The sequence below is a fragment of the Bactrocera oleae genome, chromosome 3 (assembly GCF_042242935.1).
Source record: "Bactrocera oleae isolate idBacOlea1 chromosome 3, idBacOlea1, whole genome shotgun sequence".
Classification (NCBI taxonomy): Eukaryota; Metazoa; Arthropoda; class Insecta; order Diptera; family Tephritidae; genus Bactrocera; species Bactrocera oleae.
Genome location: NC_091537.1, coordinates 289,542 through 311,420, shown reverse-complemented (window position 1 = coordinate 311,420; position 21,879 = coordinate 289,542). Strand labels below are relative to the sequence as shown.

Genomic DNA, 21,879 nt, shown 5'->3' with positions numbered 1-21,879 from the left:
AATACATATCTATATAAAAAAAAGAAAGAACAAGTTATACGCTAGTTTTGAAGTTTGTAAAATATTTTAATTTTTTCTAAATGAAAAATAAACTTTTTTTATATTTTCTGGTTAATCCAGATCTTACTTAATAAATATACACGTAAGGTTTGTATATGGAAATTTTATTAATTAAGTTTTTTTGTTTGGCAATTTGTCGTTGTGCTGAATAATTTTTATTTTCCCGCATGATCCCGCATTTAGATTTTTCCTTATTTGCTTGCGCCACGCTCTTTCATTTTCTTTAATTTTATTTTCAGATTCTAAAAGCATGAGTCGTGAAAGCGATGGCAATTTGAGTTCAATTAACTCAGCATATGCAGGTACAGTATTACAAACTTTTTTCTTGTAACTTTTTATAAAAAAAAACACATATTCATGCCACCACATAACTTTATAATTTATCTCGAATGCTTGATTGCTATGCACAGACCTTTTCATTTTCTCATATTTCACTTTATTGTTACACTCTAACGCCTGTTTAATCAATAACTAACCGAAATAAATTTTGATTTTTTCATTATATGGGACATGAAAAGAGTTCGTAAGCTAATTTTACTTTATATTTGGGAATATACTAAATTATAGTAACAGTTCTGAATACACGCATTAGCCCTTTTTTAGAACACATTTCGTAAATATATATATATTGCATATGGACTTTAACTCTATGGCTACATTGTTTTTTTTTTAGAAATGTTTCATGGGCGTATATTATTTAATTAACATAATCAGCACGGCAAAAAAAAATTCCTTTTGAAGTACTACTACCTACTATATACATATAAATGTATGCATATACTGTGCACATATATGGTATATCGTCAACTAAAAATGCAAAATTGAGTTTTTTATTGACTGCGATCCATTACATCATATTACATATACATACGTACAAAATTTTAAGATTATGCTATCAGATATAACCAGGTTATAACCAAAATTCAAATTTTATTTCAATTTATTTTATGTCGTTTTTTCTCCTGTTAAGTTATGAAAAGTAATGATACATTATTTTGCATTTTAGATGACGATATGTATGTATGAGTGGCCTAAATTGTTTATGTCAAGAAGTGCAAGATTTATCAACGTGATTGAATATTGTTCTTATCTGTTCTTCTATACAATTCCTATAATATAAAATTCTATATACTAAAGAAATAATTAACATTTCTAAAGCCGTTTGCATATGTATTTGTACCGCTACAGTCCACTATATAAATAGTGCAATAGTAAAGTGAAACGTCTGGACATCGTGTGGATTTCATAATTTTGATAATTTTGAATTTTTGGTTAGTAGCACCATTACGAGTCAGCAGCTCGCTCTCTCTCATTATATTGCTGCCAAATTCGTGTTCTTTTCATACATGCGTTTGTATGGCACGAAATAAATTAAGTACATCGGAAAACAAAACTAGCGTACTCACAGGAATTAAAAAATCTATCTAGGCGTCAGCATTTCACAAGTGCAATTTTATGTTAAGCTAAGTAGAATACTTCATTTCACAATTACATATTATATACTAATACTCACTTGTGTGCTTATTCGTTATGTGTGGAAATGTTGAGCTATAAAATTAGTCCCAAGTTGAGATATTTAAGTATTATTTAATTAAATATATAATAGCTTTTATTTACAAAATTTCGTTACCATAAGTCTACATTTGTGCACACATATTACGAATGCACGTATAATATATACATATTATATTTATACCTAATTGACCAACGTGTGGGCTTTCATACTGCGCCACAAATTTTTCAAATAAAGTAGCGGCAGCTATATGATTTGTCATCATATTATTTTTTTTATTCAATCGTTGTATGACCGCGCTTAATCAGGTTAGCACACTTCAGGTTAAATAGTTTAGGTTATTTTCTATAAAAACTAAAAAAGCTACAATTCTAAAATTAGCGCTTGTAAACGAATAATTTCTCTACTAAAAAAAAACAGCAATTAGTGTTTCATCTTTTTTCCATATTTTTCCATACTCAACAAAAAAATTAACAATTCAAATTAGGTCATCAGGTTCGCACATATTACCTTTTTTCAATATTCTTTAAAATGTTTGGCTAAGAACATATTTGTAACCTTATGTACTAACTTATTTAAACATTTATATATTATTTTAATAAAGAGTCGATTCTCCTAGTTCAGAATGATCTCAAAGATTTGATTGGGTAGCGACTCGTAAAATGTTCCAATATACTCGTAATTTAAGGAAATTGATGATCAAGACTTTTAATTACCTTCAACTAATACCTCTTTGTGGAATATTGCTGGCCAGACTCGAAAACTTTGCGAGCCTTTTCTATTTCATTGATGGCAAAATGTATCTTAAGTGGTGGTTTTTCCTTTAGTTTTAATAGTCTCAAATATGGAGCATTCCTTAACACCCTTTGAACAGTAGATAAGCTCACTTTAACACCAGCATTTGGCAGTCGATTTATGGGAGTTGATTCTTTTCTCAAAATTGCTCTTTTGTTAACATCGGAAATAACTTTTTTGGTACAGTCTTAATTATTTCGACCGTATTTCGCAAAAAATTTTATATAAAATTTCGACTTCTGCCAACTTTTTTAAAATTTCAAGTACTGTCGAAAAGTGACTAAAAAGAACAGAAAATAGCAAAAACAGTGGTTGTTCATACGAATATAAGAAAACAATATAATTATGCAATTAATAACAAAAAAATCAGAAGCTGGTGAAGGTGTGCTAACCTGGTGACGCGCAGTGTATACATATACTTGCGTGTATGTATGTCTATTCACTAGTCCAAATAGCCGTCGTAACGCCCATAGGATGTCATTTAAAGGTTTGCTCAAGTGTTTATAACTAATCTACAAATCGCATCTGACAGAACATGATCATTTAATTAATGAAAACTGTTTCCTAATCGATTTGTGTGCTTTTACATAATACTCAAGTAGATAAATAGTCATAGAAAGAGGGCCGGCAGTCAATGTTTTCTAGTCACTCGATGTTGTATCAATATAGACGTAAATTTCAATAGGCAGTCACTGACCGATGTATCTATTCCCAAAATGGACAAGTTGCAGCTTGTTAATCCAACACTCAATAGCGGCAATAGCATTAAATTTTGTTGCTTTTAACATTATAAAGTGATGACGGCGGATACAAAAGAAAATTCTGTAAGCCTCAGCTGGTTCTCACTTGCTAAACCAGGTCAATATAGTTGATTTTAGGACATTTTGTGCGATCGCCATTCTGTTTTACTGCACAGTGTTTATTGCTGAGTGTTGTTAGGCGCCACAGACGATTATCACAATGTCAAATTATAGGCTTGGTGGAACACACACAATTTACTCTCCACAATATTAGTAAAAACGTACAAAGCTAGTAATCATATATGTATATGTATAACCAAGCAGACTGGGTCCTTGGTGCGAGAGAGAGAGTGATAGACAACCATGATGTCAAAAAATCATATGGAAACAGTAAATTTAAATAGTGCATTAAATATTCTATTGAAATTTATATTATCGCCAGAGTTTCTTGGCTTCTTAGTTATTGGGTGTCCTACGACGAGTATACGGATAGATGGTCCCTACTGTATTTATATGTATAAATTTAGCTGGTTCGCAAACTTCATATACGTGTAACTTGGAAAAATGTTGTACCATGTTATGCCCTAGTCTCACTTGTAAATTGGACTTGCATGTGTGTACATATATACATACATGTGTTTAATTCGCATTTCCGGTTTCACCCTTTTTTTTTCTCATCTTTATGAACTGGCGTTGTTATTTCTCATGCAAGCCTTCGCAAATGCAAAATGTTTGTATGTGAAAATGTTGGTATCTTTACATTTAATTTAACAGTTTCCCAGTAAAAGTTATTTTCAGAAAAAAATGTTTTTCTAAACATATAGAACAACAGAAATTGTTAGCCAAATGTTTTTGCAAGATATATTTTTCTTAATTCCTCAACACTGTTTCATTCGAAATGTGACCAAAGGTCTGCGTTTTTCTCTTTTCTGTTTTTTTTAACTTTAAGGGGTAACTATTTTATGGATTTTTTTTCTACTACATCGGGGAATTACCAAAATGAATATATTAATTTCCAACATTAGAAATAATGCTTTAATGTCGCTTGTTTAAATTTTAACCAAAATCACATCAACTAATTCTTTCGATTGTTTAAATTATGTATGTATGTATATAAAACCTTCAAAAAGCTAACGATTAATACTGTTAGCGTATTCGGTAACAACTTGCACGTGTGTTTGCTATGTTTGTATTGCGCAAAATAAACCAAGTAACCAGTTAGCCAGATAAGTTTACTGTTACATAGAAAAGTGCATATTTAACTTGACGCCCCATCTAAATGTTTAATTATTTTCGTTTGTTTTCACACGGTTTCACATGAATGTTATACGACCTCAACGTTTCTGCTACGGTCGATCTCTTAACGCCACCTAACACATTCGAACATATGCGCTTACATACATATGTATATGTTAATCCAATGTTGGCGAATGTGTTATATTCGATCAAAATTGCTGCCGATGTGAAATGCCAAAATGACGTGGCCTGCTCATCCAACTACTTCTACGAACATAAACTTGTATATGTATATGCAAATGTGTACTTATTTGCCTATCTGCTTCTACTTATCACTCAACGTTCGACAGATTTGTACCAGGAGACTGTGAAGCGCTTTACACGCTCCTCACTTTCCCCTGAAATGGATCAGTACTTATCGTCACGTAATTCATCTAAAACTACTACGACATCCCTGAAATCTCGGGATAGTGATCACCACACCTCTTGTAAGTTAATATATCTCCGTCAAAAATATTTTGTTGGTGAGCAAGTGTTGGTCGTGATTTTCATCATATTGAGCAACCGCTTAATGCTCACTTACAAGATATCTGTATATGCATGTATGCGTAAGTTGAAAATTTTTCTATTTTTGCACATACACATCGTACATATGTATCTCACGATTTTCATTTTTTGTTTTTATCTTTTCTTTACATTTTTCTTTTGTTTTCTTGCTTTTGTAATTCATTGTTTGTCCTCGTTGTTGTTTCTGTGCTTTGCGTTGAAAGTCGATTTGTATCTTGAAGCCACTGGGCGCCGCCGTAGTTCAGGTAAGCAGTTCGCCTACTAACTGTTTCGTATGTATGCTGATATATTATATTTTGAAAAGCATATGGATCACTTAACTCCCTGGACAGATGCCAAGTCTGTACTAACTTTTAATTACTAGTAAACATATTTATAAATGTATACATATTACATGTGTAGATATGTACTTTATGCATGTACATTTCGAGCAAATACTATTAAAAATTCACAAAATACATATTAATTTAAATTAACCCATACACATCCTATGAAATTTAAAATCTATTTAACAGCCAATACTGTTGCAACATTTTGTTGGGGATTTGTCCGTGAGGGGTGTGCAAATAAATAGTGCGCAATTTGCAGTTATGATTCGGCAATGAAGGCGAGTTTTTGTGCTCAGTGCTTTTTTTGTTGCAATTATGTAAGTATTTCCCGGTTACTCCGCCGCTACACTGCCAATGCTAACGTAACGCAGCGCGGGTGTAGGCGCCTTCACATCGTATTTGCATTTGATGCATCAGATATGTGCTACTTTTTGCTGCCTTAATTGGGTAAAGCGCATGCATTAAGAAACTGGTATTGATTAGTTTTTCGTTTTAGCATAACAAATTGTCTTTGTTTAGCTGAAGTTGACACCAAATCAACAAGTATGAATCAAAACTTGATTATAAATATTTATGTAAGTGTACCAAGTTTCTATATAATAGAAATGCAAAGTATATTAAAAGGGAAAATACAGACATATTGTCCTTCTTACACTCTGTTTAAATAGACTGTGAAAAGGCCATCTTCGGAGCTATGCAATCATTTTACTGCAAGTGCAGGAATCAACACCAAATTACTGATGATTAAAAACACATTTCATGAAGGCGGTATACGTCTACAAAACAGCAGCGCCCGCCGCCCATCTTTTTAGATATTGTATCGGAGATTGGCGATATTTGTTTCGCAATGGCGTAATTAGAACGCCATATTTATTTGTAAGTATATATGTATAGCGGCTTGCTCATATGTATATACTTATAAGTATGTGAGAGCGAAGTGTAAGTGTGTACCAAATACTGAGAGTTGATTCGTGATCAATTGATCTGTACACGTTTATACACACCACATACATACACACACACATTCATACATGCAAGTATCTATTTACGTACTTATATATTGCTGGAAAATTTGATTTGCAACACCCTCACGTCTTTGTTGTTCCAAGTGTAGTCACACATACATATGTATTTATACCATGAGAACACTTACCAGCTTGCACATGTATGTAGGGTCACAATGCTATTGAGCTTGCTACTGCTCATATTTTCTCGTCGGGTAGAGTTTTTTCAATTTGGCCGCTTTTAATCCAAATGCATTGATGCACCAGCACAGTTAGTTCCGCTCGTAGTTCGCTGTACACGCTGAAATTATGGCCTTGAAATAAAAAAGTAATAATCTGACCTGCAATTGAAAAAAATGACAGGAAAGTTTTTAAAAAATATTCATTAGGCATAGATATGCACAGATATATAAATACATACATATACTGCATTTGTATTCGAAACAACTATCGATGATTTTATCACTGACAAGCTTACTGTGGTCTTACAAGTTGTACCGTTCTTTACAATTAGGATGAATATAACATTTGGTGACGCAACAATTGCCGATTCTCACTTAAGAGTGCAATTTTATAAAACTATGTAAATATTTACTTATATCGAACCACTACAAATACTTGGAGACATTTGTCTGAAAGTTGCTTTTATAAAACTGGTATAACATTGTGTATGTAACAATCATTAGAAGTTAAATAGTTGTAGTTTGCAACTAAATGGCCACAAGAAACCATTACATTCAAAAAGTTTCCATAACTCTTCCTCTTTGTGTATTTAATTACACAGTTGTTCAATTGTTGTACAATTGATCCCCTTTTTCTTCCTCAGATCATGGTGCCGTTCTAACACAAGATACAGAACAGTTTATAATTGGTCAGAAAGTATGGGTAGGCGGCATTCGCCCCGGACAAATTGCTTACATTGGCGAGACTCATTTTGCCCCTGGAGATTGGGCTGGAATTGTATTGGATGAACCGAATGGTAAGTATTCATCGGATGAGATGAGTAATTTCAGTGACACACTGCGTATACTTATTTAAGGTAAAAATGATGGTTGCGTCGCTGGCAAACGTTATTTCCAGTGTGAACCGAGGCGTGGTATTTTCTCGCGCTTAACACGTCTCACATTGGCACCATTTTCTGGGGCAAATACGCCCACCTCGCCATTAGCAAAAATGTCTCCAGAACGTTCACGTACAGTGTCACCAACTGCCAGCATACGCAGTTCATTTCTACGCAGCCCGGGAAGTATGTGTATATTCTCTCGCATTAAATATTCATTTAATTATAATTTTTTATTGCATTTCGTAACCAAGAAAATGGTTTGGCAGTTGGCGATCGCATTATTGTGTCGTCTGGCTTCGGTAGTCGTCCAGGTATATTGCGTTATTTGGGTGAAACGCAGTTCGCTTCAGGCAATTGGTGTGGTGTGGAATTAGACGAGCCTTCTGGTAAAAACGATGGCTCTGTCGATGGTATAAAGTAAGTTCAAATAAATTACTGCTTAACGAGATTCGTATTTTTTTTCAAATCACATATTTTTTCTGAAAAAATATTTTTTAATTAACAATTAAAAATTGTCCGACGTTCTGAAAACAAAATCGATATTTATACCCTAATTACGCAGGTATTTCGAATGTAAGCCGAAATATGGAGTGTTCGTGCCGATTGCCAAAGTCTCACTTTCGCCGTCATCAAAAAAGTCTCGTCTATCCAGAGCAGGCTCTCGAGAATCTCTCAACTCAATTGGTACTATAAACAGCATCGCAACAACAAATACATCTCGCTTGCGCATGAATGCACAGGTATAAATAAGACGTTATGATGAACTTCTGTTGGCGTTTATGAACCAAACATTAAAACCGAGTTTTCACTGGCTGAATGTTTATTTAATTTAAATTATCTTAAATTTAAAGAAATCATTTTTTTTTAATATTTATTTTCACAACTTATAACCATAAGATCTGACAATTAACCAAACTAATCGAATCAATTAACAGAAACGAAATTAAATTATTTTCTCATACAGCGCAAATCTTTGTCAATCAAGCCGGTCGTTGCCCCTCCTAAATCGCAATATTCCATGCAGGTATGCTATATTACATCTTACATATGTATATGGATAATGAAAGCTGAGAAGAATTATAAATGTACATGCTTGACCATTTTATTCCAAATATTTCTATGGGGCTGGGAGCCCAAAATTGTAGATATACATATATGTATGTTCATACATTCGTACATACATACACATTCCCGAGTATTCGCACAAAGAAGTTTTCTGGAATTATGAAAAACTTCTCATTTAAGGGGTTACATGGGTTTCGTTGGGTAAAAAAAGGTCTATTTTCAATAATTTTTTTTTCTATATAAAAAATTATTTATTTAACTCAAACTTTTTTCTGTCTTAAAGATACACATTTAAAGAATAATTTCTGAGATTTTCAAAAGAAAAATTTAAAACTCCGATTCCGATCCCCTCGAAAAAAAGGTGCGTCCGCGTTGTCATCATAACTCCTGACAGCATAATCTAAAATGAAACAAAAAAAATATGTGTTTTAGTTAAGACCATAAACTCGCGCTTGAACGAGAATATGTTATAGAATTAAATAAGATAATAAAAAATCTTTTGGTTTTTTGAAGCCGTGAAACCCATGGAACCCCTTAAAAGTTCTGCCCAGAATGAGTACATACATATGTACATATTTGTATGATTGAAATTATTTATCTTTAATATTACCGCAATTTATCAGTGGCTTAATACAACTTCATTGTGTGAATACTAAATGAATATTAATAATTGCACCAACTAATACACCTGTAATATTCTCCAATCCGACGATTTTTCGTTATACCCTTATGTAATTATTTATTTCTTATTGCTTGCGTGTTGTTAACTAAAATATAATTTTAAGACTCTCTAAGTGCTAACAATGAATGAAATGTACATATGTATATGTATATATAGGTATATATGTGTATGTATTTTATTTATTTGTTTGTTATAATTTTGTCTTTATAAATCAAATAAACCAACACTTACTCTATGCACGTTATTATTATTTTTTTTGGTGGATCCTTGTTTTACAAAAGACGAATTTTGATCTTTCATAAATAAAGTTACAAATTTTGTTTGCTAGCATTAAATTTGACTACGTGCACTACATGTAATTTTCACCATTATCCAACACAATATACATATATACACACATAGGTTGAACTACTACTACAATTTGCTTTTATGGATGTATGTATGTATATAGGCAAATCTTTAGAGTTGTGCTATTAAGTACTTTAACGATATATTAAATCGTAATGGGTCTGGTTGTATACGTTTAGTACATATGTATGCGGATTTGTGTGCAAGTACATACAGTGTTGAGTTATTATGGTTTTTTGGTTTAATAAAAAGGTAATTAACCTGGTAACTTTCAACAATCATAAGACTCAAATAAATATGTCCGAACATATACGGCCAGAAACGCCGTTTTTATTGTTTTATTACAGCACTTGTATCTAAAGAAATATATGTAAAATTTGTTTTCATTTTTTGTGTGTTTTAACTGTAAATGCCTTTACATATTTATATACGTATATACCATTATAAGTATATGGTATTTGCCCCCTTATGTATCTAGATGCATATATTGCACTTTTGCCCGAATTTCCATAGTTGCATGTGACAATGTGATTTAGTCTAAGTGGCATGTTTAAGTCTAAGTTCCGTTCATTAAGGTGAATAAATTGTATTATTTTCTTTAAATTTTTTCCTTTTAATATGGACACGGCTAGGATTTACTACACGAGAAGCAGAAGCACATTGAGCAGTTAATGATCGAGCGAGAGTTGGATCGTGAGGATTGCCAGAATCAGGCGCTACAATACCAGAAGAATATAAACGAGGTAATTATCTACGAAGACGCGCTATATGCGCCGGTCGTATACGCCGATAAGAAGCGACCGTTCCGTTTGACGCGGCAACGGTTGCCTACTATACCGCCACGACCGTCGTCGCGTTCATCACGCGGTTCGCAATCACCGCCCTCTTCGCCTGCGAAGAAACGTTCCTCATTGGTGCAACAGTGGACGTACTCACGTTCCCCTACACCACCAACGAAAAAAGTGTGGTTTTGGGATACAAATAAAGTGTTTGCATTCTAGATTCTAATTGCAAAATAGTTATAGGAATATATACGGTAGTTGGAGATTTTTCGGCTAATTGGGGTTTCGTACACATAAGCACATACATGCAAATATGTGTATAAGATGAGGTCTTATACAATACATACATATATACATACACACCTACAAAGTCACTTTTACTCACCTTAACCTGCTAACGTTCCGATTGTTAGGCGTTCATATATAGAAGCGATGATATTTGCTGATTTGCTTTCCGTTGAATTGTTCTCTTTAAACTACTTTTTGTCATTAAGTACTTGAATACACAGATCATTCGAATACTATCGAATTTTTTTTATCTCTAATCCATATTTCTGTACTTGATTTTATATATATTTTCGTTAACAAACTGCTATTTTGTTACTTAATTTATCCTTTTAATAGCATGCAAGTAAACTCAACAAATGTATAATATCGTACATTAACACTCTACAGCACTTTAAAACTGTTATTTTATTTTGAAGCATTTACTACATTAATAATAATGACAAAGAATTAATAGAAATTTTCACTTTCTTGAGTATATAGCTTTTAAAGACACAAGTATACTCGTTAAGCTCGTTGTGTCTATTGGTGCATCTATATGACATTAATTGCCTTTTTTATACATAAGTTTTGCACATTTGAAAACTTGATTATGATCTTTTAATAAACTTTCTATGCAGATGTTTCATTGTCAATGATGCTTTTTTCATATCTAAAAATAATTTGTAGATGTTGTTTTTTATTGTTCTCGTTACTGTTATATTTGATTATATGTTAATTTTTAATAAATAACTCAATGTCATTTGCATATTGAAAAGACTGCAGTTTGTTTCATTAATTGCCACTAATTACGAAAAATACTGTTTTCGACTACAAAAGGATGCAATGAATTGGTGTATGTACATATGTAATTGAATTAGTAAAAAATCATAACATGCTTCCAAAATATATGTTTGTACATATGTACATACATACATGCATATTTGTAGGTGCGTATATGTTATAAGTATCTAAATAGTAGTTATCGAATTTATTGAAGGTTTTAAAAATATTTCAAATTATAACGGTTTTTACGCAAACGCGTGTAAATAGCAGGTGAAGGCAAGGGAAAGATATGAAAATAAGCTATTGTATTCAACTTTTTTTAGATTCAAATACCTATGTTCGTATGTAGTTATTTAAATACATCAATATAAATCAAATTTCTATCACAATATTTAATATAGGATAAACTCAATGGTTCAGACCGTTGGGTACGACTCATCACGCGTCGAGGTTTTCGTCTGGCTGAACTTCGTCGTGAATTTCGAGGCTGGTATGGCAATCATGAACGGCACTGCATCCTACACACTATCCTTACACCGCTCCGCATCAAATAGGATTCTCGGTTATTGTCGACTTATACCTTACATACATACATACCATATATGTATAAGTAGATGTAAACGGTGCTCAAATTATCTGAGAAGTACCTGTATATATGGAATCCTGACTAAAAACACCAAAATTTAATATAAACATAAATGATCTATTTTGTTACGGTGCTGCATTCTAATTTAGGAATTATATACGATCATCAAAGTTAACTATAATTGCAAGCAAAACTAGCTACAATTTGCAAGGGTAGCCATGTGATAAATATGCATGCATACACATATATGTATATATGGATTTATTGAGCGAATTTTTTTGCTTATTCAAATAACGATTTTTACTATTATGCTACTTTATTGTATTTAATAAAATTCAACCGCACATTTGGAGGTGAATTTAGAAATATATTATGCAATATATTTGTTGCTAATATGGAATATTCTTAATATTCATGTGACTATACATATATTATATATATTTTGCTTTTGTAAAATTAAAGTTTCTAATAAAATTGAAGTTGCTGTAGCCTTTTTCAACTGTTTTATTTTCCTTTTATCTCCTATTTGAACGTTAGCTGAAGTCCCGAATAATTCAATTGGAGCGCTCGCTGGATGATGAACGTAAAAAATCGGAAGATTTGCAATTCTCTATTGATGAGGCTACATACTGTGGTAACGATGTAAGAAAGTCGTAAAAGCAAATTCAGAAATGAATAATAAAAGTTCACAAGCATTAGTATGTTCACTATTAAACAGATGGCGCAATAAATAAAAGTTAAATCCATCACACTAAACATATAAAATGCTTAATTGTGAGGCGCTAGATATTTCTCGGTATGCCCCTCTGAATGTTAGACTTGCTACTTATGGTTATTTCTCTTTACCACCCATATCACAAAAATTATGGATCTTTGTTGAATGATCCACCACAAAGTCTTTCAGAGGAAATCGCTTATATTTAAATGTGCTAAGGAAAATTGACATATATATGAATAAATAATACTTTTTTCATGCAAATATAAAAATGTTCTCCACTGTACCAGATTAAACATTACTATAATTTTTTTTTTCAATGCAATTTTAAAATTTTTTAGATTTATCGTAAATCACAAATACAAATTTTTCTAAAACGAAACAACTAGGTTCCGAACGGAGTATGCATTAATTTAATCAGTGCCTTTGAACTTTTGGAATTAATTTTCTAAATTGAATAAATAATTTCTACAACTCAAAGCCCATCCTTTCTGTTTTAGGTCCAATCTCATGTATATAGGGATAAAATTCAGGAATTGGAGAAAAAATTAACATATCTTTCGACAGGTAAGCAAACTTCAATTTAAAATCAACAAAATATTAACATTCCTCTCTTCTAAAAAGCCATTCGAAAGAATCTTTGAATATTTAGCCCAAGAATACATAGATATGTGTACTATATACATACATAAGTATGTTCAACACCTCCTGCATAAACTTAGCGTAAGAATATTAAATTAAACAATTAATTTAATTAGCATATGTGAGAAAATATTTATGTTTTTATGTACATATAGATTAAGGTGTCCGTTACTTCCTAAGTTGATCTTTTATTGCTGACGTTCCCAGAAGTTTCAGTTTTTTTTTCTAAATAACATTATCTGACGGAAACAAGCCCTTTTTTCAATTTAAACCGTGTCTAAATCTAGTTACTTTTACTCAACTGTGATGGGATCATGGGATCGTCTTTATTTTTTGCACTAAGCAAATAAAGCTACAACTTTAAAAAACGAATATTATTTAGTTATACACAGTTAAAGTTAAACATCAAATGTTCATACAAGTGGCTTATAAATATTTCTGTGTTGCTCATACGACATGGTATACCATAATGGGCATCAGCAAAAAGAAATCAACTTGGGTGATATCGGAACCCTAATATGTATATGTATATTGCTATAAAATTATACATATGTATAAAAGTAAACATTTTATGTTGAACAATTAGCCGACCACTACGAGTATATCGCTAAAAAAATAACACTCCATATGTATGTATATTACTATAAATTTATTATTTTACACCACCTACAGAAACAGAGTCCGGTAAAGATACCTCTACTGTCATTAATGTGCCGACTGAAACGTCCATTGCCGAGAACGCCAAAATTTCATTACAGTTACAACAACAAAAAGAGGAGTACGAAGCACGACTGGCTAATGCTGGAGATGAGCAAACAAGATTGCAGGAAAATATAGAATATCTTCGAAAGGAAAATGAAGGATTGCTAAAAGAGTTGGTGTACAAAGATGAGAGTCTTGAAAAGTTCTCATTATCAGCATGTGGCATTCAAAATCTGAGTCATGAATTGGATCTGCTCAAAGAAGAAGCAGAGAAGGAGCGGCAGCAATTGCAAACCGATTTTGCTCTTAAACTGGAGGAGAAGGATGTACAATTAAACACATTGCGCTCTGAACTTACTTCTCAGAAAAATGCTCTATCTACGGTAGAGATCGAACGATCTAATAACCAAGATGAACGTGAGATCTTAATGACAGAATGCAAAAATCGTGATTCACAATTGCAGGATCTTAATGAGCAACTAGCGAAGTTTAAATCGGAATTAAGTATGCAAAAAGCAGAGAATGTGACACTGGAGGAACTGGTAAAAGTACAGCAGGATAAGCTTTTGCAGGAGAAAAACCAGGTGGCTGAAAATTTGAAAGAAATCAAGAAATTTAAAGATGAGATAATAAGTTTGCGAAATGCTAAAGACTCTGCAGAAATACAGCTTAGAACTGTCAATGAAGGCGTGAGAAAATTGACTGAATCGCAGAAAGCCTTGGAAGAGCAGTTGTCGGCTGCAACATGTGCAGATCACGAGCATCTCGATGCGATTACACAATTGGGTATCGTTATAGAAGATATGAAAAAAAAATTAAATAATCATACAGCAGAAAATGGTCGTCTAAATGCAGAGCTTAAAAAAGAACAAGAATTAAAAGTTATTGCCGCTGTTACAGAAGGAGAACTTCGAAGGCTTTTAATAGATCAGCAACAAAAATATACAGTTAGCCTAGAAGAATTAAAAAAATCGAATACAAACCTGACAGAAAATCTAGAAAGTGATAAACGAAAATTTCAGGAATGTTTAGATGAGAAAATGAGAAAGATTGAGGCTCTTAACATCGAGGTCGATCAATTCAAACAAGGCTTAAATCATCTTGAATCGAATTCTTCGACTACCGAAAAAGAATTAAATTCAAAAATCGAAGAACTTAAATTAAAGGAGCAAACCCTTCTCGAAGATTTAAGAACTAAAGAAAATGCTTTAAAGTCTCAGACGGAGGCATGTGCGTATCACGATCGCGTAATAGCAGAGAAAATAGAGTGCCTTAACACGACCATGACTGCACTTGAAAGCGCAAATAATGATTTAAATAAACAAAAGCAGGAACTATCGCTAACTTTAAACAAATGTTCTGATTTAAACATCGCAAATAAAATACAAGATGAGCAATGTGCTCAACAACAACTTGAAATTGGAAATTTAACGCGCAAGCTAGATAGCCTCAATACAAAATGTGAAAGTCTAAAAACTCAAAATGAGACTCTTGAAAATGGGCTTAATTCTTCCCGTTCAATTATTTCTCAACTTGAGGATGAGGTTAGTAGACTTAAAGATGAACTCGCTATGCATCAAAAGAATTTACTCGAAACTGAAGGAAAAAACCACGATGAACGATTGAAGTTAGAAAGTCAGATAGAAGAGATTAATCAGAAATTTAGAAATGTATCAAAAGATTTGGAAGAAGAGCGCGCAATCACTGAGCAAACTCGCAGCGAGATATCAAAAAAAAATAATCAATTGACTGTTCTTGAGGAAAAGAGTGTTAAACTAGAGCTTACACTCAGTGACGAGAAGCGTCAGCAGGAGAATTTGCAAAGCAAATATGAATCTATGGTTGTGCAGAATAAAACACTTGAAACAGATCTAAACACCCTCCGTACGTCATCTACAGATTCAAACACTGAACTTTTAAAAATGTCACAAATGGTGACACTAAAACAAAAAGCTTACGATGAACTATTGGATAAAACCAACATGGACCGCATTAACCTCGAAGGGCAGTTGGAGGCCAGTCAACAACGCCTAGATATATTATGTAACCAGGTGGAGACGCTTACGCAGGAAATGAAAAGTGCTACAGAGCAGAATATCAAGCGTGTAGAAATGCTTAAGCTGGAACAAGAAAAATGTGGTAAACAGGAGCTAGAATTAAGTGAGCTATCACGCAAACTTGAAGTACTTTCTGCGAAATATACGGGAATAGAGAGTGAAAATGAGCATCTTCAAAGAGATTTGGCAACATTACGGAACCAGTCAACCACTTCAAGCGCACTTGTAACCAAATTGACTGAGGACCTTACTCAAAAACAGAAAACTATGCAGGACTTAACAGACAAATCAGCTGCTGATCGCTTGCAACTAAGCAACCAATTGCAGGAACTAGAACAGCAACTTGAAGCAAAACTTCGTGATACGGATCTGTTAAGAAGTGAACTGCAAGCAGCAATAAAATCAAAAGACAAACAGGCAGAAGAGTTTGAGTTATTGAAACTGGAAATGCAAGCGCAGTCAACATATCAGTTAAATTATTTGAAGGAGAAAGAATCGACCGAGCAGGCAAAAATTATCGAAAATTTCCAAGAGCAGCTAAAGGATGCAGAGCAAAGTAAGACCAAGTTAAATGAGGCTATTTCCAGTCTACAACAACAAATAAAACTTCTACAAGATGAATTACTAAAATCTCAACTAGATTTTAAAGCAAAGGAGGATGAACTAGGTAAACAAATCATTAATTTATGCAACGAGGCTGAACAGATACGTGAAGTATTACATCAAACCCAATTGGATGGTTCAAATTCACTCAGCACTTTGGAGTTAGAAAAGCTGGAACTACACAAGATGATAGAGAGTTTGCAATCAGAACTGAAAACAATCGAAGACGAACTGAGAAAAAGTCGTAGTGAAATCGAACAGTTGAAAGAAGCAGAGTCAAGCGTTCTTCAAGATGCCAAGGAGTTCCAAAATCAAATTGAATCGTTGAAAAGCGCATTAGATGTTGCGAATACTGAAGCTCAATTTAGAACAAAAATGGCAGAAGAGGATAAAAATAAGATAGAGGAATTGCGGAAAATGGTGGAGACGGTGCAAACAGTCAATGCAAATATTTCAGCAACCAATGCGGAGATGTCGCATGCACTGCAGTCCTTAGAACAAGAAAAATGTGAAACAGGCCATATATTCGAACTCTTTGAAATGGAATCTGATCAAAATATAGAAAAACTTGGTGAAAAGCTTGTTCACTTGAAGCAGAAATTGATTGATGCGCAAGCTCATATTGAACAAAAATCGGCCATTATAACGGAAAAAGAAAGCGAACTGTCGAGTATCTTGGTTAAATTTGAAGCATCACAAATGGCTTTAGTAGGTGTACAGAGCACATTATTAGATCAAGCCACAAAAATCTCTGAATTGAATACTGCAAATACGGAATTGGAAAAACTAGTTTTTGAAAAAAAATATTTATTAGAACAACAAGCAGCCTTGCGAAGTCAACTCGATGAATATAAAGGAGTAGTTAACGAAATGGATAATGAAACCACGGCTAAGAACGAAACACTGCAACAACTGCAGGAACGTGTTAAAGATTTAGAAGAAGAAAGATTGCGCAATATTGAATCTCAAGAAAGATTAAATAGTGATAACGTTAAAATACAACGAAAACTTGAGATTCTTGATTTGGAGAAAACTCGTGAAATAGTTGCTGCACAAAGTCGTATCAATGAATTGCAGGCATTGAAAGTATTGAAACCAAATAGTGCATCAACTCGTGATATCCCAAAAGAGGTTAGCAGACAAATTCTTACATACATATGTTTTTTTTTTAATAAAAGACTGACATAAATAAAACCTTAAAAGAAATGTAATTTATAATTTCCAATCAAATTCTGATTATAATTTTACTATGTTTTCCTAAATAATTTTCCTATGTCTAATATATGTATGTATGTACATATTTATGTACATATTTCGGAAATGAAATTTACGAACGATATTTGCTTTTTATACAGTTAATTTTCAATTATTTAAAAAAACCAATAGCTTTTGCCTAACGGCAGTCTATTATTAAATGGCCAATATATAGTTGCTCCTTTCGTATTTTACACTGAGTATGCATAAAAATTAAGTATATTATTCTAGGGTGAAGAACCAGAAGGCAACTTAGCACAAATCAACTTTCTGAATTCTATAATTGCGGACATGCAAAAGAAAAATGATTCTTTAAAGGCTAAGATCGAAGCACTCGAAGCGTTACCCACGGACTTTACGCAGTAAGTAGAAAATTAAAATGTTTACTATATACAATTTTTTTTTAAAACAACACTTTATTATTTCAAGAGAACTTATCTACTTATTATTAGAACTTATTACCATTAATAATAACACTATAAGGCGAAACGAAATTGTAAAAATCTATGATCCTTTTAGGCCCAAAGCTTTTGAATTAATCGCTAAACGCAAACCAGCTCCTCGTGTTTTCTGTGATATTTGCGATGAATTTGATAAACACGAAACCGAAGACTGCCCTCTTCAAGCATCCGATGTCCGAGACTACTCACCTCCACCTCTGACGGAAGCGACGGGAAAAAAGATCCGGAAATTACCAGAACCACGAAAATACTGTGAAACCTGTGAAGGTAAATGTTTGCCAAATTATATGAGATTACGCTAGGATCAATTATATTATTCCCCCTCTTAGTTTTCGGCCACGTAACGGGTGAATGCGCTGAGGACGAGTGGTAGCAAAACTTTATTTACTATATACAAATGTATTTTATGTTTACCTACTAACTAATGATATTGAACTTTTCAACTTTTTCAATATGCATACATATATATTTTTAAATATTATGCGTTTGTGATAAACAGTTGAGGATCTTATTGTTTTTAATCATTCTTTGCTACTCATGTACGGGTACATATGTACATAACTCTCTTCTTTCACTTAGTTATAGAAACACTTGTACAGAAGTATAGCAAAAATTTATATGTATTGCTAATTATAATATAATTTTATAATTTCTTTAACTAATATATATTAAAGATTGGCAAGGAACTAAAGAAATATAGACACTCTTTGTGTCATTACATTACTGTAAAATAGCTGCTTACAACTAGTTTGTTATTTGTATTTTTGCACGCAACAGTTATCCAATACAGGTACATACATACTTATGTATGTAAATATATTAAAATATATTTTGTTGTTAATCGCCGATTCTGTTGTGATTTACTTTATTTAAATTTGCAATTAAAATATATATGTAGATAGGGGAAAAATTTAATATGTACAATAAAATTTACATATTGTAATATTAATAACGCTAGTTAAGACGTTAAGAGCGAAACAGTGCAGTGCATAGATATACCATGGTATAAGGGAGTAGCGTTTCCCACTATCAAAGAGTACGTTTCACAAAAAAACGAACGTGGCCGCCTCTGGTGAGTCAGGGTGGCGAGCGGTCTAAACGAGTTGCGCATAACCAAAAACACTGTAATTTTGTTTATAACTATTTGCAATTTGTATTATAAAAGAGTGTTTAATACTGTTAACAAATAATTAAATTATATCGTCTTGATATAGAAATATGCGGTATATTTTTAAGCATTTTAATTAACTTACTCATGGACAAACTGGAAATTCAATTTTATTATGATTGGATCGGAAGCAATAACTATTGCATTATACGACTGTTGGAGCACTACGCCCGCGATCTGCAAATAGAGCGTTTGAGATCCTACACGTTCCAAAATGAAGTGCTTCTGTTGGAATGTGAGTATCATTTGCTAATAATTTCCAAAATTAAATTAAAATAATTGTCTATAATTTAATTAGTTAGTTACAGTTTTTAAGATATCGATAGTTTCTCCTTTGCACACGTCCTTTTCTGTTCAAGAAGTTGATCATTTGTCGGAGCCGCCGATATCGGACCACTATAGCACAAAAAAGTTTCTGAAAAATTCTACACATATTCTCCTTGTAATAATTTATACTACTCGGTCACATTTTTACATATTATCAAATATATCAACTTATTACTGTAACTAAAATTTTGCTTTTTTTGTTATTATTTTATTTTATTATCTTAATCAAGTCCATCATATAATAATTGTGTCTAATCAGAAAGTTTGACTTTTCCTTAGGATGTGAGCATCCATATTTTTGTGTTTACAAAATACATACATAAATATTCATTATTTTCGAAACGAAATATTTAATCGCCACCTTCCCTTTTTTCTTTAATAGCTTCCTATAGGCAAAATATTAGCTTGATTAGTATCAACAAAATTAATGAACACAATTCTTAATTTACTTTAAATCGCTCCTCAAACAATGAAAGTTCTGCTAGTAAATCGGTTATCGCATTCATGAATGCTTCATGCGGAGAGTAATCAGAAGTGGTTTGTATTCTTATAACAAATTTGTGCTCCAATGGATGCGGCACTTTGTACCCAGCAAAAAGAACGTTGGGATCCTTTAAAAGTTGACTAAAACAAAAACATATTACATTTTAGTTGAAGTAATTTCATTATTGTATACTTTCTAATCATATTGCCAAGTGTGTGATCCTCCTTATTAACCGTGAATATCGCAGCATTTGTAACTTTAGTATCCAACTCTTTGATGATTCTAAAAATCAACAGGTTAATCTCTTTATAAGATATCTTATTAAACATTAAAAACTTACTTCTTTTCACCTTCATACAGTAAAAATGATTCGAACGTTGGTGGCGCATTCATTTTGTAGAAAATATGTAATTCTTCTAAAAAAAAAAATAATAAACAAGCTAGATACACAAATACACTGAGATAGACTGCAAAAAGTTTATTGTCTACCAGCACAAAGATATCTTTAGAATATTTGACAAAAATTTAAGAAAGTGACACGCAACTTTAACTTTATTTGCAAACAAAATATATAAAAGGTCGTTCTTTCGTGTTTTTTAAATAACTCTTACCTTCACAGGCAATATTTATTTGTAAGCCATTGTTATTAAGCTATCGGCAATTTCAATAATAAATGCCCAAAACAATATTTTAATTTTTTTGGCACTAAAAGCAGGCCTGCTGCTGCTCGCAACACTTCTCGATAGAATAATTTGCGAAATTGCATTGCATCTGTTGATTATTTATCGATATTTTGCCCCAGCTCCGCTGACAATAATTATTTCCTGAAAAAGCTATTTTCACTGGCTAAATCTTTGTGTTTCACATATGTGTATAAGAAATGAAAACGGATTATGGTGGTAAAGCAAGAATGATAGAATACAAGATTACGCCAACCGCCATCTTGTTACGTAATTTTTTAGACTTAATTTATTACTTTATAAGGAAAAAATCTTACTGAAATAAATATAATAACGGTTCAGGGAAATATTGTGATCACTATTTAATTTTTTAACTATAAACTTATAAATGGAGTTTATTTCACAAATTTACAAAAAGTTAAAAAAAAATAACATAAGGTTTACAAACCTTTTGTTTACAAGAGATTCCAACCACTTAACACTTATTGCTCGTTTTTCGAGCTTACAACTTCTAGTACATTTTAACTCTTTTGTAACCCAAACCGGTTTTTTGTGGGCGAGGGGACGACTAGGAAAGTCGAAGGGAGAGTGCCACTCGTGTTCGGGTGGCACGCTTTGTGTTCTTGTTCGTAACAGCTCGCTGCTACCGTTTTCAACATTCCTTTTCACTTTCGAAGACTTTTAATGGTTACAAGAGCGCTCGGTTTCAAATGAATATATACTATTCGTTCAGAAATTTGAATTCTGTTATCCATATTTTATATGTAATGTGCAAATATGTATGCATAGAATAATAGAAACATTTTGAAAAATTGTAAATGAAGAAAAAATTAAGATACTCAAAAATATTCAATTCAAATTTTTAATAACATATAGTGGTATTAAATGTAATAATTCAAATAAAAATGGTAACTTGACATTTTCATATTTATATAAAATGCTTTCATATAAATCCTTTGCGATTAG

At 32.5% G+C, this 21,879-nt stretch overlaps 2 protein-coding genes and 1 long non-coding RNA gene across 27 annotated transcripts in view; 1 reads left to right on the top strand and 2 right to left on the bottom strand.

Annotated features, from left to right (window-relative positions):
* Positions 1-19,102, top strand: part of CLIP-190 (Cytoplasmic linker protein 190) — a 31,377-nt gene extending 12,275 nt beyond the window's left edge. For 8 of the 25 annotated variants that reach the window (XM_036369605.2, XM_036369603.2, XM_036369604.2 and 5 more), the window contains 15 exons: positions 300-362; positions 4,695-4,832; positions 5,115-5,156; positions 7,071-7,223; positions 7,284-7,490; positions 7,559-7,724; positions 7,870-8,047; positions 8,272-8,331; positions 10,035-10,145; positions 12,358-12,462; positions 13,036-13,102; positions 13,850-17,670; positions 18,025-18,155; positions 18,313-18,521; positions 18,584-19,102. In XM_036369605.2, the coding sequence (XP_036225498.2) occupies positions 300-362; positions 4,695-4,832; positions 5,115-5,156; positions 7,071-7,223; positions 7,284-7,490; positions 7,559-7,724; positions 7,870-8,047; positions 8,272-8,331; positions 10,035-10,145; positions 12,358-12,462; positions 13,036-13,102; positions 13,850-17,670; positions 18,025-18,155; positions 18,313-18,521; positions 18,584-18,627 (5,495 nt within the window). In that variant the 3' untranslated portion in view covers positions 18,628-19,102. Of the gene's footprint in view, positions 1-299; positions 363-4,694; positions 4,833-5,114; positions 5,157-7,070; positions 7,224-7,283; positions 7,491-7,558; positions 7,725-7,869; positions 8,142-8,271; positions 8,332-10,034; positions 10,146-11,635; positions 12,314-12,357; positions 12,463-13,035; positions 13,103-13,849; positions 17,671-18,024; positions 18,156-18,312; positions 18,522-18,583 lie in introns of those variants that run through there. The other 17 variants (XM_036369614.2, XM_036369631.2, XM_036369632.2 and 14 more) reach the window with 8 other exon arrangements.
* LOC118682181 (uncharacterized) lies at positions 1,825-4,696 on the bottom strand. Its single transcript, XR_004977903.2, has 2 exons — positions 2,761-4,696; positions 1,825-2,648 (listed from the first exon to the last, which is right to left on the bottom strand). It is a non-coding gene; the product is annotated as an uncharacterized lncRNA (long non-coding RNA).
* An 833-nt stretch (positions 19,103-19,935) lies between the features above and the next one.
* On the bottom strand, positions 19,936-20,765 carry Polr2J (DNA-directed RNA polymerase II subunit RPB11). Its single transcript, XM_036369692.2, has 4 exons — positions 20,574-20,765; positions 20,426-20,515; positions 20,199-20,373; positions 19,936-20,135 (listed from the first exon to the last, which is right to left on the bottom strand). The coding sequence occupies exons 1-4, from the start codon at positions 20,624-20,626 to the stop codon at positions 20,100-20,102; spliced, it is 354 nt and encodes a 117-aa protein (XP_036225585.1). The 5' UTR covers positions 20,627-20,765; the 3' UTR covers positions 19,936-20,099.
* Between the last annotated feature and the right edge of the window lie 1,114 nt (positions 20,766-21,879).

Excerpts from the sequence above, each read along its gene's own strand:
- Polr2J (XM_036369692.2), bottom strand. The coding sequence starts at position 20,626 with ATGAATGCGCCACCAACGTTCGAATCATTTTTACTGTATGAAGGTGAA. Across the intron at positions 20,516-20,573 it reads CTGTATGAAGGTGAAAAGAA|AATCATCAAAGAGTTGGATA; the intron begins GTAAGTTTTTAA and ends GTTGATTTTTAG. Across the intron at positions 20,136-20,198 it reads TGTTTGAGGAGCGATTTAAA|GAAGCTATTAAAGAAAAAAG; the intron begins GTAAATTAAGAA and ends TTTTGCCTATAG.